Genomic DNA, 15,305 nt, shown 5'->3' on the forward strand with positions numbered 1-15,305 from the left:
TGTTCGCTGCGGTACTACGTCAGGCTGCGTCTCCACCTTTCTCTTCTATCCCAAGGCTGACCCTCTGCCGGCAGCCTTAGACGAATCGGCTCTCTCAGGCAGGCTCAAATCCAGTGCTATACGTAGTGCATCAGTATGCATGGCTGGGCGGAGGGCTCTGACAATGCCCTGAAGGTCTAGCCTGAGTCCTCTAACGAATTTCTCCGTCCTGGCAGCCTCATCCCTTACCATATCGGGAGCAAAGCGGGACAGCATATCGAACTCGGCGTCGTACTGCTCCACCGTCATGTCGCCTTGCTCCAAGTTTAGGAACTCTTGCAGCTTGGCGTGCTTCACATTGGCAGAGAAGAACTTAGCATAGAAGTTCTCCTTGAACTGCTCCCAAGTTATCTTGCTGACATCGCCCCCCAGCATTCTCTCAGCGGTCTCCCACCAGTCGGTGCCCCTGTCCTCCAAGAAGAAGACTGCACACTGCACCTTCTGGTCTTCTGGGCACTTCATGTACCGGAAAATAGTCTCTATGGACGTTAACCACATTTGGGCCTTTGTGGGGTTGTCCATGGATCCGTCAAAGGTCTTAGAATTATACTTCTTAAAGTCCCGTAAGTGTTTCGCCTCGGCCGACAGTTGAACTGGTACTGGTGGAGCTTCCTCAGGGGCTGGAGGAGCGACGGCCTGGGCCTGAACAGGGGCGGCTTGGTTCTGCTGGGCGGCAAGGAAAGGCGCCAAAGCAGCTTGCAGCATGTCCTGATAACGCTAATCCATCGCGGCGAGATCCGCCTGGGTGACCGGTGCGTTTGGGTCGATTGCCGGTGCAGCAGGTGGCGCCTCCGGCTATCCACGACCGGCTCCTCTGCCTCCCCTACCACCTCCTCGGCGTGCACCTCTACGTGGCGGCATTCTCCCTAAAATTCACCAACAAACTTTTCACCACAAGAACTTAACACCCTATCTCTAGGTCTAGACTATTCAGGCAAAATCGTAATCTTAACATTAGCAAGGCTTTAGACATACCTGGCGAGTGCCGAAGGACCGTATAGCCATAGGGTGAAGTAAAACCAAAACAAAAATGACTTACATCGTAGGTCAGTCTACAGAACCTAAAACACTGTGCTCTGATACCAACTGTAACGACCCAACTCCTTATACTGAATCGAAGTCATTACTAAATATAGAACAAGTGGTTTAAGTCATAAAATTTATTAAAAACGCATAAGGTTTAAGAAATTTTATTTATGAAAATTTAAACAAGGTAGTTATGCAAAAAGGTGTAATGCATTCTAAAGTCCTACTCGGGCCCTGTCTACATAAAAAGATGATACGTAATGAAAAGTACTCAAACTCAAATACGAAAGTCTAAAATAAGGATAAGCGGAAGCAGTAGTCCCTATGGCCCTCCACGGTCACTTCGGGTCGCTCGCCAGCTTGCCCTTGCCCTTGTCTCGTCCTCTACCTGAAAACATAAAATGAAGAGAGTGAGTATAAAATACTCAGTAAGGGACCCACTACTAGTCCCACTAGGTGCCTGTTAACTTCCTGTCAGAGTCCTGTAACTGGTACCCAATTTCTGGCACGTTCCCGAACACGTGCAATATGCGCTCACGTAGGAACGTAACTCTGGTCTTCGGTGCCCCGGGGGGGACACCTAGGACAGTCGGAATGCGAGGACCCCGTCGAGTCACTCGAGTCATATCTATATCCATGCTAGACTGGTGTCCCGTCGGACCACACAGTCCTCAATAGGTGGTGATCCCGAAGGACACCCATGCAGGTACGACTCTAACAGATTAAGCTAACAGGTACCCTAATTGCAGTACACATACACATGGCATCAGCATATAACATATCACATAAATCGTCTCTACACTCTCCGTCTCGACATTCGTCGTATAGCCATAACAGCTCTCGCCACACATAACAGGCTATAGTATAACCATATCGTCAGTTGCATCATACTAACATTTATTTCAGGCATCGTACTGTCTAATTCTTAACATGAAAAATTGGAGCATACATAGTCTCATACTTCTAAACATGAAGCTAGTAGTAGAATCTCTTACCTGGAGATTTACTTGACGAGTCCTAACCGCGAGGCAGTATGCTTTCCAAGCGACGAGGTCCTAACTGTGTAATATGCCAAGATTCGTAATTAGGTCACCAACGACTAACGGTTCAAGACTCATTTGAAATGACTTACCCTAGAGAGAGGTTGCAGTGCTCAAGCCCCTACTGAAGAAATCCCCCGCTGCAGCAGTTACTTGGTCCAGGGCGTCCCTTAAGGAGAAATAATCTAATTTAATTCCAAATTAAATCATTTAGTGCCCAAAAATATTGAATCTTACCGGATAATGCCAAAATAGTTGATTTAATTACCAAAATTAGGTGGAAGGGGCCAAATTAGGCTTGGCGGCTCGGCTGGAAGGAGAATAGGGATCGGCTCGGCTCGGCTTGGCGCAAGGATCTTGTGCGTGCGGCTCAGCTCGCGACAGCAAGGAGGCGCGCGCGTGCGGCTCGGCTCGCGACAGCAAGGAGGCGCGGCTCGGCTTGCAGTGCAGGCGGCGCAGCGCGGCTTGCACACGGGGAGAGCTGCGCACGTGTGGGCACGGACGCGGGTTCGGTTTCGGGTTCGGGCGAGCGGGCGTGGAGCGGTTCCGGGTTCAGGTTCGACGGCTGGAGGCGCGCGAGGCTTAGCTGCTGGATTTCAGTCGGCGCGACGGCTGGCTGACGAACGTTCCGGCTGGGCTGCGTCGGATCTAAGCGGCGCGGCGTGGTTGGGCGTGTGAGCGACGGCGTTGCGGACACGGCTGGCTGACGAATCGGCTTCGGCTCCTCAGCGCTGGATCGGAGCGACGCGACGCGACTGGCTGCTCTTCCTCAGATCGACGCTGCGCGGCGAGTTTCGGCTGCAGACACGGCGCTCGGCTGCGCGGACCGGCTTGGACGATTCTTCCGACGCGGTTGGAAGCTCGGCGACGGCTCGGTTTCGACTGCAGGCTCGGCTGCGCTGCTGAACAGAGAGGGGGGATGCTTGGCGGCTCGGGTTCGCGGCGGCGGCGTGCGGCGGCTAGGGTTTCAATAAAAAAAAATTTTCCTTTTTTTTTTTTCTTTTCCCCTCTTTCTTTCTTTGATTTTTTTTTCTCTTCCTCTTTACGCACGAGTCACAAGGCCTTTTTATAAGAAAAAATGACTCTTTTCTTTTCCTTTTGAAAGCCCAAAACAACCCCTCCTCTCTCTCCCCAAATCTCACCAAAAACAACCAACTTTAGTTTAATAAGGCTTCCCTAATTATTTCCAATAAAAATAAAATAATAAAATAAAAAGTAATACTTATTATCCTAAACAAATAAGGATTCCCAACCTTAATTACTCGAGAAAATCAAAATGGTAAGATTCTTCCAATAAATTTAAAAATTCCCATAACCACACTTAATATTGATGACAATGGCCAAAACAAAAAGGAATATCGAATTTGTTGGGCGTTACACATTAAATGCTTGGAGTTAAGCAATAATTCATGCTTTTAGGTGTTGAGATGAAGTTTAGGTAATCGTGCTCTAACTTATTTGGAAAAACAAGTTTAGGCTCACCTAAAAACACATTGAATGAGGGCATAAAGGTAAGATATATGATTCAAGTTAAATAACCGAACACATGCTATCAAGTAATTAACCTTCTAACATTTTCAAAGAATCTTATGGTTTATTTTCGGCTAGCTAGCTAAGAAGTATCAATAAACACTATAAAAACATCTAAAATAGGTCTTAATCGTTAAAAGATGAAAAATTTTAGAAGTTATTTATGTTTGGGTATTCATTTTTAAAATTTGAATTTTTTTATATATAAATGTATATATGTTTTAATTTAGTAAATTAAATAATAATGATAATAATAATAATAATAATAAAAAAAGCCTATTAGGATTAAGTTAAGAGGGAGATGATATTTTTTGAAAGCAACTTTATCACATGATTGATATTTTATGTTTTATAAACTCTACGTGCAAGCACATGCATCTATATATATCAACAAATTTTTTAATTTGCTCATTCATGGAATACTATTGAAGAGACTTTATGACATTGTTTCTAAATAAATTTTCTTTCTTAGTATAAATAATAAAACAAACCCAATTTATTATTAAGGTAAATATTTTATTTTATTTTAACAAACCCAACATTTGCTATATAGTCTATTGGTGATAGACTTCTATCATTGATAGATTTTGACATATTTTGCTATATTTATAATTTTTTTAAAATGTTGCTATATACTTAATTATTTTGAATATAATTGCTACATTTACAACTATCTCTTCAAGTAATTATATTTTCTACCATGAAATAAAGTAATTTTTCTGTAATTAGGATAGAGTATATAAATTAAAATGTAGCAAACTCACATCAATTTTCACAACTACACATGTCCAAACACAAAATTGAAACTTTTAAAAGTATATGAAAAGAAAAAAGTATCCTAAAGCATAACGAAAAGCAAAGAGATTTAAAAAAAAAGTTACAACCATATTCAACGCAAGAAATTTCTAGTATTTTGACAATGTTTTGACATGAAAACATACTAGAAATTATATTGTAATACTCCTTTCTTCCACGACCATATTTTGACATAATATATTATTTCAATTCATGGATCCTATAAAATTTTTAAATAAAAAACAATAGGAAGGTAATAAAGAAATTGAAATTTGCTCGAGAATGGTGAAAATAAAATGACAAACTATTTATTTAACAATTTAGATTTAATCTTTACGATATTTATAGAAATATTGATTGAAATGGATTTTTAAATTTTGAGACAAATTTCGTTTCGCACATTTTTGTATAAAACGTGTAAAATACAAACAACTTGGCACGTTTACATTTTCCTAATAAACGAAATTTCATTAAATGCTGGTTTCCGCCATTTCTTTTGCTACATAAAATCTTCATCTTCGATTCTTCTCTTCCTATAAAGCTGCAGCATCCCCTTAATAAACCCCCAAAAATTAAAAGAAACGAAACTTCTGGTTCATGTCATTTTGATGAATTAACAATTGAATTGATCTGGAATGAAAAAAGTTGAAGAATTTATATATTAGAAGAGAAAGAATGGATTTGGGAATTGGTGGGTGTTCATTTAGAAGCAATGGAAGTTTTAGATCAATAGTAGTAGATGGATTTTCAAGATCTTCATTACGTGAAGAAGAAGACGATGAAGAAGCACTTAAATGGGCAGCGATTGAGAAGCTTCCAACTTTCAGACGTTTGAGGAAAGGTTTGGTTACAACTGAGAATGGCGAAGCTAATGAAGTTGATATTCTTAAGCTTGGGTTTCAAGATAGGAAGAATTTGATTGAAATGTTACTCCATGTTGCTGAACAAGATAATGAAAAGTTCTTGTTGAAGTTGCAGAATCGTCTTGATAGGTAAGATTTTGTTTTTTTTTGTTTTTTTTTCACTTGTTTTCCTTTTTTAATTTCTTTTTATGAAGACGACCGGTCATCTTCCTTTAATGAATTTCTACTGTTTTTGAAATGTTTATGGGATGGTTTGGAAGATAATATTTTGAGTATTATTTTTTCCTTTTTTATTGGTTGCTATCGTGTTGTGATCGAGTTAGATATATACTCGGTATTTTCTTCTCCTACTGTGCTGGAGGTTGGTTGGGAGGGAACTTTTTTTACAAGAGAAATTGTCAAAAAAAAAAAAAAAAATTTACAAAATAGCAAAATTTGATAAAAGTTGCTACTTTTCCAGGGTTGTTTTAAAACATTTACAGAAATTAATTAACTTTTTCTAAAAAGTTGATCGAATGTTGTTAAAATTTCTTGAATTTGTTATTTGACATCGTTAGAAAATCACAGTGTATATGTGTATTGATTTGTTAGCACTAAAATTGATATGGTTAATTTGTTTGTTTAAAATTTTCAGAGTTGGAATCGAAGTTCCGACGATAGAAGTTAGATTTGAGCATTTGAATATTGAAGCAGATGCTTATGTGGGAACAAGAGCTTTGCCAACACTTCTTAATTTCACACTCAATATGGTTGAGGTAAAGTTATTATAATAAAAAATAAATTAATCAATATATATATATATATATATATATATATATATATATATATATTTATCATTTCATAATATATCTTAATTAAGGATTTTATTTAATTTTCTGATATGGGTTGGCTTTTATTTATTTCCAAAGGGTTTCTTGAGTTACCTTCATATGTTTTCCAGTGGAAAGAAGCCTATAAAAATCCTTCATAATGTCAGTGGAATTATCAAGCCTGGAAGGTATGAACATTAAAATTAATTATTACTTCCAAATTTACTAATTACTGTCTTTACTTACTCTAATTTTATGGTAATTTTGGTCCATTTTTTTTTCTGAACTAAATTAGTTAACAGAAGAAATATAAGTGGATCAGTAAGAGCAGTGTGAACAATAGAAAAACCAAAATATTATCAAAAGGTTTTGCCAGTAGCTTTGACTTTTTTGTGCTGGTTTGAAGTTCATTTAAGACATATATATGTTCAACAATATGTTTAAAAAGAAATCATAGAAGAGATGGTTAAAAACTAGTCAAAGATAGAGAACTTTGAGCAGTAAAACCTTTTTTCTTCTAATTTTGAAATTCTGTCCAAAAACAAATCCTTAAACATCCAATTTTCGTCCAAAAGATTATGAAAATAATGAATGAAAAATTAGCATATGCACAGTAAATTATATTTGAAAGCGTTTTCGGTATATTTTGATTTCAATATATATATATATATATATATATATATATATACAGTAAATTATTTGGTTTTAATTTTGTTTAATTATTTTTGGCAGAATGACACTGCTGCTGGGTCCTCCTAGCTCTGGAAAGACCACTCTTTTATTAGCACTGGCAGGAAAGCTTGATCCTAACATAAAAGTATACATATATAAAATATTATATCTACCCATCAATTTTTTATTATTACATTTTATTTTTTCTAGCCCATAAAATTTTATGGTATTTCATCTTCCCCCCTAAACTTTTAGACAATTCATTTTATTGATAGTTTTTAAAAATATTTTGCATTTTAGACAACTGGAAGAGTAACCTACAATGGGCATGGAATGAATGAATTTGTACCCCAGAGAACTGCTGCCTACATTAGTCAATATGATCTTCATATTGGAGAAATGACTGTAAGAGAAACTTTAGCTTTTGCTGCTCGGTGTCAGGGTGTCGGCTCACGTCATGGTTAGCTTTGAATTTAATATATCTACGCTCGGTTTGATAATGATTTTGTTTTATACTTTTCCATATGTTTTTCCTCTTCAACCTCTAGTTCTGACTCATGATATATATGGAATATTGAAACGTTTCAAATTTTGATTTATTTTAGACTTTTAACTTTTGAAAAGTGATTATTTTGATGCCTTGAAACTGAAATGGATCAAAATGATCACTTTTTATGAACCATAGTCAAAAGTACAAATACAAAAATGAACATTCTGAAAGTATAACAACAAAAATTTGTTTAGAAAATACAAGGATCAACATGAAAAAGTATAAAAACTTAACACAATACATAAATTTAGAATTTCTAAGCGAGTAGTTTCTTTTTTTTTAAAAAAAAAACAAATAGAGATTGTTGGTTACATTCTCTTTTTGTTTGAGTTCTAGATTCATAACTAATAAAAACATAACTTAATTGACATCAAATTTTTATTATGAACATGGAGGTCGAAAGTTTAATTGTTTGAAAGAAAAGTTATAGATGGTTAAATAGGCTATATACATTTGCAGACATGCTAGCAGAATTGTCAAGGAGAGAGTGTGCAGCAAATATAAAGCCTGATCCTAATATCGATACCTTCATGAAGGTTAGTCATTATAAATAATCTGTATTAATTACTTGGAAGGAAAATTTTTAAAAAAGGAATTAGCTTATAGATCAATTGATTCGTTTAAAAGCAAACATAATCAATATGCCAAAACAGGAGTTTTAGACACACTATATTATTTTCTTATATTTGGTTGTTTGATTTAAAAAATATTCAGGCTGCTGCAACAGAAGGTCAAGAAGAAAGTATGGTGACAGATTATATCCTCAAGGTAATAAATCTATTTTTTAATCTCATTTTTCGTATTAATTATCAATTCGAATGAATTCAAATGAGAGATCTGCTTGGAACAGTAAGAGATTAAATTGAAAGTTTTAAAATGAACATGTTTTATGATTATCATATAGATTTTGGGATTGGAAGGGTGTGCTGATGTAATGGTTGGCGACGAAATGATAAGGGGAATATCCGGAGGACAAAGAAAGCGAGTGACTACAGGTAATTAAACGAGTTTGCACAAACCTTGAAAAGTTTTGAAAGGTGGAAAAAAGAAACAAAATGGTTATCAAACGGAGCGAATAAAGTTTTTTTTTTTTGTGTTAAAATGAAATTATACACAGGCGAAATGTTAGTTGGGCCAGCGAGGGCTTTATTCATGGACGAAATATCGACGGGACTTGATAGCTCGACCACGTTTCAAATAGTGAATTCATTGAAGCAATGTGTACACATACTTAAGGCAACAACAGTGATTTCACTTTTGCAACCAGCACCAGAGACATATGAGCTTTTTGATGACATAATTCTTCTTTCTGATGGACATATTGTTTATCAAGGTCCTCGTGATCAAGTGCTTCACTTTTTTGAATCCATGGGGTTTGTTTGTCCGGAAAGGAAGGGAGTGGCTGATTTTCTTCAAGAGGTAACTTTTCTTTTTATTTTTTATTTATCACCTACAGTTCAATTGACATACAATATAACTATCGGGCGAGAGATTAGAGAAAAATATCTAATAAATCTATATATTTTTAATTAAAAAATGTTAAAATAAATTAATCTAGTAAATATAAGTAAAACTCTACAGTCACACATAACTCTAAATCTTCGATAGTAGGTTTGTAGATTTTAAAAAATTCAAAAAGTTTGTGAATTAAATTTGTAAATTTGAAAGTTTAAGGATTCAAATTCACCCATAAATAAAAATTATTTGAAAATATGTTTTCAAAGCCAACGTAAGTATGGATCCATCGAGAATATTATTAAGACAGTACAACAACCAAACAGTGTAAATTATATATGATAACTAAATTGATCAAGATATCATGTCGTGGTTGACAAATAGATTAATTAAGATTAAATCGTCTCCTACTATTGGTTATTTCTTAAAAAACAACCTTCTTTTTACAGGTGACATCAAAGAAAGATCAAGAACAATATTGGAAAAACAAGGATGAGGCATACAACTTCATTACTCCACTAGAATTTTCTGAAGCATTTCAATCATTCCATGTTGGGAGAAAACTTGGAGATGAACTCGCCATTCCTTTTGATAAATCTAAGAGCCATAGAGCTGCTTTAACAACCCACAAATATGGTGTTGGAAAGAGACAACTCTTGAAAGCTTGTTTCTCTAGAGAGATTCTACTTATGAAGAGAAACTCATTTGTCTACATTTTCAAACTCTTTCAGGTACCCTTTCAATGACTGTTTTATATTTGGACAAACTTGGTTGATGATGTATTTATTACCTGACAATTCCTTGGAGAATTAGCATTACATTTCCTAGGAGTGACTAAATTGAAAAAAAGCTAATACACTTGTATGAAATTAACAATATTTTTGGTAATCAATCTGAGTTTTTAGCTTTTGAGTTTAGAAGTGATTTACCATAATATAACAATATTATATGAGAGTAGGAGACGATGTTGTATTCAAAATTGTACCATGTATCTAACACAATATTATATGTTTGGAATTTTCAGCTATTGGTAATGGCTCTAATTACAATGAGTGTGTTCCTAAGAACAGAGATGCACCATGATACCATTGTGGATGGAGGAATATACACTGGTGCTCTGTTCTTCTCAGTTATTATGGTTATGTTTAATGGATTATCTGAGCTATCATTAACCACAATTAAGCTTCCTAATTTTTACAAGCAAAGAGATCTCTTATTCTATCCTTCATGGGCTTATTCTCTTCCTAATTGGATCCTCAAGATTCCCATTACTTTTATCGAAGTTGCTTTGTGGGTTGGAATCACTTACTATGGCATTGGATTTGATCCAAATATTGAGAGGTTAGAAAATACAAGAGTATGTTCTTTCTGTTTCTGTCATTATTCTGTTCCTTCTCAAAACAACTACAAAAACGCTGTAGGTTTTTCAAGCAATTCTTGGTGCTTTTACTAGTCAATCAAATGGCTTCTGCTCTATTCCGATTCATCGCTGCATTGTGTCGGAATATGGTCGTTGCAAACACAGTCGGTTCTTTTGCTCTCCTGACCCTTTATGCACTTGGTGGTTTTGTCCTGTCTCGAGGTACGACCCTCCAACTTCATAGTAAACAAACTTTCATGTTTGTATTTAATAACTGTCTTGACTTTAATAGACTCTTAAACTTTTGAAGACTAGCGTTAACAAAAATTCTAACCAATGTACTGCACAACTTTGAAGTTTAGCTGTCCATTTGATACAAAATTGAAAGTTCAAGTGTTTAGCCCTATGAAATGAAGCCATTTTGTGGATTTCAATCTTATTTGGGTTTTTTTTTTTTTTTTTTTTTTTTTTTTTTTTTTTTTTTTTTTTTTTTTTTTTTTTTTCAGAGGACATTAAGAAATGGTGGACATGGGGCTACTGGATTTCACCAATAATGTATGCTCAAAATGCTGTTGTTGTAAATGAGTTTCTTGGAAAGAATTGGGGAGTAAGTCTTAGAATTCTGTTCTTGGAATGGTTTGTTGTATGAGTTTCTTTTATGTTTTTGGATCACGTTCTTACTAAAATTCATGGTCTTTTTGTACAGGAAGCATTAGGACTTATAGTTATGAAGTCACGTGGATTCTTCCCAAATGCATATTGGTATTGGATTGGTGCAGGAGCATTGCTTGGTTATGTGTTTTTGTTCAACTTCTTCTTCACATTGGCATTGTCATTGCTCGACCGTAATTATCTCGAACTCAATATCACTTTATAACATATATATACATATATTTGCATAAGAAAGAGCTTCATATAACATCCTACTTTTTATTTTGTAGCATTTAGGACGAGTCAGGCTGTTAAATCAGGGGAAACAGAAAGCATTGACAATGGTGACAAAAGAGGTATGAAAAATTTATAACTTCAAAGTTATATGTTAGCCCTGTTCATTAGCCATGTCGTATGAGAAAACCATGCTTGTTTCTCGCCATTCCTTTATCATGGTTTTCATGATCTTTCTTTAGAAAAGATTTCATAATCAATTGACGGGGCTTTGTACTAATTTCAGAGAATGAAATGAATTTTCAAGACAATACCCAAAGGAGAACAGGAATGATTCTTCCATTTGAGCAACATTCAATTGCATTTGAAGATATCACATACTCTGTTGACATGCCCAAGGTAACTTTGATCAAAATCAAATTATACCATCGTTTTGGATAACGAACCTTTAAATATCTCCTCCTAATATGATATTATCCACGTTACGCATAAACTCTAACGACTTATACCCTCAAAATCATCCCTTTATTTAGTTAATATAGAATTTGGATCGCAATTTCCAGCATCTGTCAACTTAGATCGATTAGTTATGTATATATCGAACATGGAACTGAAAATGATGAACTACCTTAAAAAAATTGAAAAGGTAAAACATAGATTAAGAATATTACTTTGTTATCCTGATGATGTGAGATGGGGTTTTTGTAGGAGATGAGAAATCAAGGCATTGTAGAAGATAAATTGGTGCTACTAAAGGGTATAAGTGGGGTTTTCAGGCCAGGTGTTTTAACTGCTCTTATGGGAGTGAGTGGTGCTGGTAAGACAACACTAATGGATGTGTTAGCTGGTAGAAAAACAGGAGGTTATATTGAAGGAAACATCAAAATATCTGGTTATCCCAAGAGGCAGGAAACATTTGCTAGAATCTCAGGTTACTGTGAACAAAATGACATCCATTCTCCTCATGTTACCGTCTACGAATCCTTGCTCTTCTCGGCATGGTTGCGTTTGCCTCGTGACGTGGATTCCGAAACTAGAAAGGTAAGTTGAACTATGCTAATCTCTATTGAAGTTAGTAATGTCTTGAATAGCGCTCGTTGAGTAATCGTCTCCTTGTGCCTTTTTTTTATTGAAATGAATGAAAACAGATGTTCATTGAAGAAGTTATGGAACTTGTGGAATTGAAGACATTGAGGAATGCTTTAGTTGGGTTGCCAGGACAAAACGGTCTCTCAACTGAGCAACGCAAGCGACTCACGATTGCAGTCGAGCTTGTGGCAAATCCATCTATAATATTCATGGATGAGCCGACCTCAGGACTTGATGCTAGAGCTGCAGCCATCGTCATGCGAACAGTTCGAAACACGGTGGATACTGGAAGAACTGTCGTGTGCACCATTCATCAGCCAAGCATCGACATCTTCGAAGCTTTTGATGAGGTGAGAGTCTAGAGAATAAACTTTTCTAAGACTTTGCTCCATAACTATTTTGTTTTTTAATCTTTTAACTTTTGAAAATTTTGTTTGTTTTCCTACCTTGTTTTCTGCAATGAAACATTTAGATTTTTAACAAAATTCTAAGAACAAAAACAAACCTGTTTTTTTCAAAACGTTGCCTATAGTTTAGAACACCTCATATAACAAAATAAGAAATTCAAAGATGGAAGTAGTGTTTATAAGTTATAAACTTTATTTTCAAAAACCAAAACTAAAAACCAGATTGAGATTATAACAAACGGGACCTAAATTCCAAAGAGCACGACGATTAAAGCTCTAATTTGAGCTATTTCTTGCAGCTGTTCTTGATGAAACCAGGAGGGCAAGAAATATATGTTGGTCCATTGGGTCGCCATTCTTTTCATCTAATAAAGTACTTTGAGGTAAGAATATCAAGCTTTAATAATACTCTGAAAGTACTTTTTCTTTTTTACCTTTATTATAATCTCCGATACAATTGCATCTTTATTCTGAAGGAAATCAAAGGAGTTGCTAAAATAAAGGATCAGTACAACCCTGCCACATGGATGTTAGAAGTAACTTCCCCAGCACAGGAATTAGCTTTAGGGGTTGACTTCACTGATTTGTACAAAAATTCAGAACTTTATAGGTAATTCATCAATATGCATAAACATCGTGCACCAAAAATGGTTGAAAATTTGTTAACATTTTATCGATGTTTTTGAAATCGTTGAACAGGAGAAACAAGATGCTAATCGAAGAATTGAGTCGCCCGACTCCAGATTCGAAAGACCTATATTTCTCAACGAAATACTCGCGATCACTTTACACACAATTTGTAGCTTGTTTATGGAAGCAACATTGGTCCAACTGGCGAAACCCGTCATACTCGGCAGTGAGATTACTCTTTACAGTCGTCATTGCACTGATGTTCGGTACAATGTTTTGGGATCTTGGTTCCAAAAGGTAAATTTTTTTTGCCACATTTATTATACCACTTTTAAAATTGTGGAGAAACGTTACTGTTCAAGAATCAGAAATATAATACTAGAAGTTATGGGACTAAACTTATAATGAAATGAGAACTGAACATTGAGTTGTGTAATGAAGGAAAAGGCAGCAAGATCTATTCAATGCTATGGGATCAATGTACACTGCAACTTTGTTCTTGGGAGTCCAGAATGCTTTCTCTGTACAACCAGTGGTCGCCGTAGAACGAACCATATTTTATCGCGAAAGAGCAGCAGGAATGTACTCGGCCTTATCTTACGCCTTTGCAATGGTAACGATGTTGTTACACTTCGAACTCTTTATCCATGTTTAACATATATAAGAAACAATAATCCCATCTCATATATACAGGTGCTGATTGAACTCCCATATGTATTGGTCCAAGCAATAGTTTACACTGTCATAGTGTACTCAATGATTGGATTTGAATGGACTGTTGCAAAATTCCTTTGGTATTTTTTTATCATGAACTTCACTTTGCTCTACTTCACATTTTATGGAATGATGGCTGTGGCAATGACACCAAATCATCACATTGCTTCGATTCTCTCCTTTGCTTTCTTTGCATTGTGGAATCTTTTTTCAGGATTTGTAGTCCCGAAACCGGTACGTTTCATTTTCAGCTTTGTGTTTTTCTCGTATACGTGTAAAATTGTTATGACTTTGTTGTTAACTTGTTTCGTTGTTCTTTGAAAACTGACAGAGGATTCCAGTGTGGTGGATATGGTATTATTGGATTTGCCCTGTGGCTTGGACCTTATATGGATTAGTAGCTTCACAGTTTGGAGATGTGAAAGATGTGCTTGAAACTGGTGAAACAGTGGCAGAATTTGTGAGATTTTACTTTGGTTTTAGACATGATTTTCTAGACATTTCTGTTTCTGTAGTTGTTGGATTTGGCGTTCTTTTTGCCTTTGCATTTGCCATCTCTATCAGTATTTTTAATTTCCAAAGAAGGTGATAATTTCATTTTCTTTTCTTGGGGGGAATTGTATAGAGTTGTATAAGTAAAAGATTTTGGATACCATTGTAAAAGTTAGTGATAACATAGTTGGTATATCTGTCTTGTAATGTACTAATATCAAGGGTATATATGATTTGTATTTAAATACATGTTTATCATCAATAAAGTTTTGAGTTCGAACCGTTTTTTCCTCCCCTACTATGAAAGGGAAATATAGTCTTAGGCCCCATTTGGCAATTGTTCAGGTTTTCTTTTTCTTTTCTTCTTTATTGTTTTTAAGATCTAGAAAAAAGAATATATTTGGTAGCTATTGATGTTGATTATTGTTTAGGATAATTATTAAGTTTGAACATTAACGAGGAACTTCATTTTCCTCTCTTTCTCTCTTTCTCCCTCCAATGTGTTCTAATGATTATACTCATCATCGATGACGATCAACTCTCAGTGACAATTGTAATATGAACGGTTTTAATGATATGTAACAGTTGTAACCACAGTTGTGTAAAGAGTACTAAGTTGTAGTAACATGAAGAGGAACAAGCAACACAATAACATTTGGTAACCTAGCTTGATAAATGTACATCTACATCTGAGGGGCAGTTTGCCCAGGATAGAAGATTGTATTAATCACAAATACAATAAATGTTGAATACATAGTTATGATTGAAAGAACAACACTTTGACACTGTTGTTACTGTATTGTTCTAAAACTGTTTCAACAGAACTTAATTACGATGTAACATAATGATTATTAGTAAATAGAGGGTATGACGAAACTCCCCCTTAATCCCAACATTAATCAAATATGCATTCAACTTCAACTTCAATTCAATAGAGATATTCTTCTAT

At 35.5% G+C, this 15,305-nt stretch overlaps 1 protein-coding gene across 1 annotated transcript; it reads left to right on the top strand.

The window, feature by feature from the left end:
- The first annotated feature begins 4,962 nt into the window (after positions 1-4,962).
- LOC103489921 (pleiotropic drug resistance protein 1-like) lies at positions 4,963-14,639 on the top strand. Its single transcript, XM_051084347.1, has 24 exons — positions 4,963-5,422; positions 5,928-6,048; positions 6,202-6,290; positions 6,835-6,919; positions 7,075-7,234; positions 7,784-7,860; positions 8,039-8,092; positions 8,229-8,319; positions 8,442-8,743; positions 9,229-9,510; positions 9,804-10,120; positions 10,201-10,361; positions 10,646-10,746; positions 10,846-10,984; positions 11,081-11,146; positions 11,311-11,423; positions 11,733-12,065; positions 12,173-12,463; positions 12,820-12,903; positions 12,997-13,130; positions 13,220-13,447; positions 13,592-13,763; positions 13,844-14,098; positions 14,196-14,639. The coding sequence occupies exons 1-24, from the start codon at positions 5,106-5,108 to the stop codon at positions 14,451-14,453; spliced, it is 4,230 nt and encodes a 1,409-aa protein (XP_050940304.1). The 5' UTR covers positions 4,963-5,105; the 3' UTR covers positions 14,454-14,639.
- The last annotated feature ends 666 nt before the right edge of the window (positions 14,640-15,305 follow it).

The sequence above is a fragment of the Cucumis melo genome, chromosome 4, assembly GCF_025177605.1.
Source record: "Cucumis melo cultivar AY chromosome 4, USDA_Cmelo_AY_1.0, whole genome shotgun sequence".
NCBI classification, from domain to species: domain Eukaryota; kingdom Viridiplantae; phylum Streptophyta; class Magnoliopsida; order Cucurbitales; family Cucurbitaceae; genus Cucumis; species Cucumis melo.

Excerpts from the sequence above, each read along its gene's own strand:
- LOC103489921 (XM_051084347.1), top strand. The coding sequence starts at position 5,106 with ATGGATTTGGGAATTGGTGGGTGTTCATTTAGAAGCAATGGAAGTTTT. Across the intron at positions 6,291-6,834 it reads GGAATTATCAAGCCTGGAAG|AATGACACTGCTGCTGGGTC; the intron begins GTATGAACATTA and ends TATTTTTGGCAG. Across the intron at positions 11,147-11,310 it reads TGACAATGGTGACAAAAGAG|AGAATGAAATGAATTTTCAA; the intron begins GTATGAAAAATT and ends TACTAATTTCAG.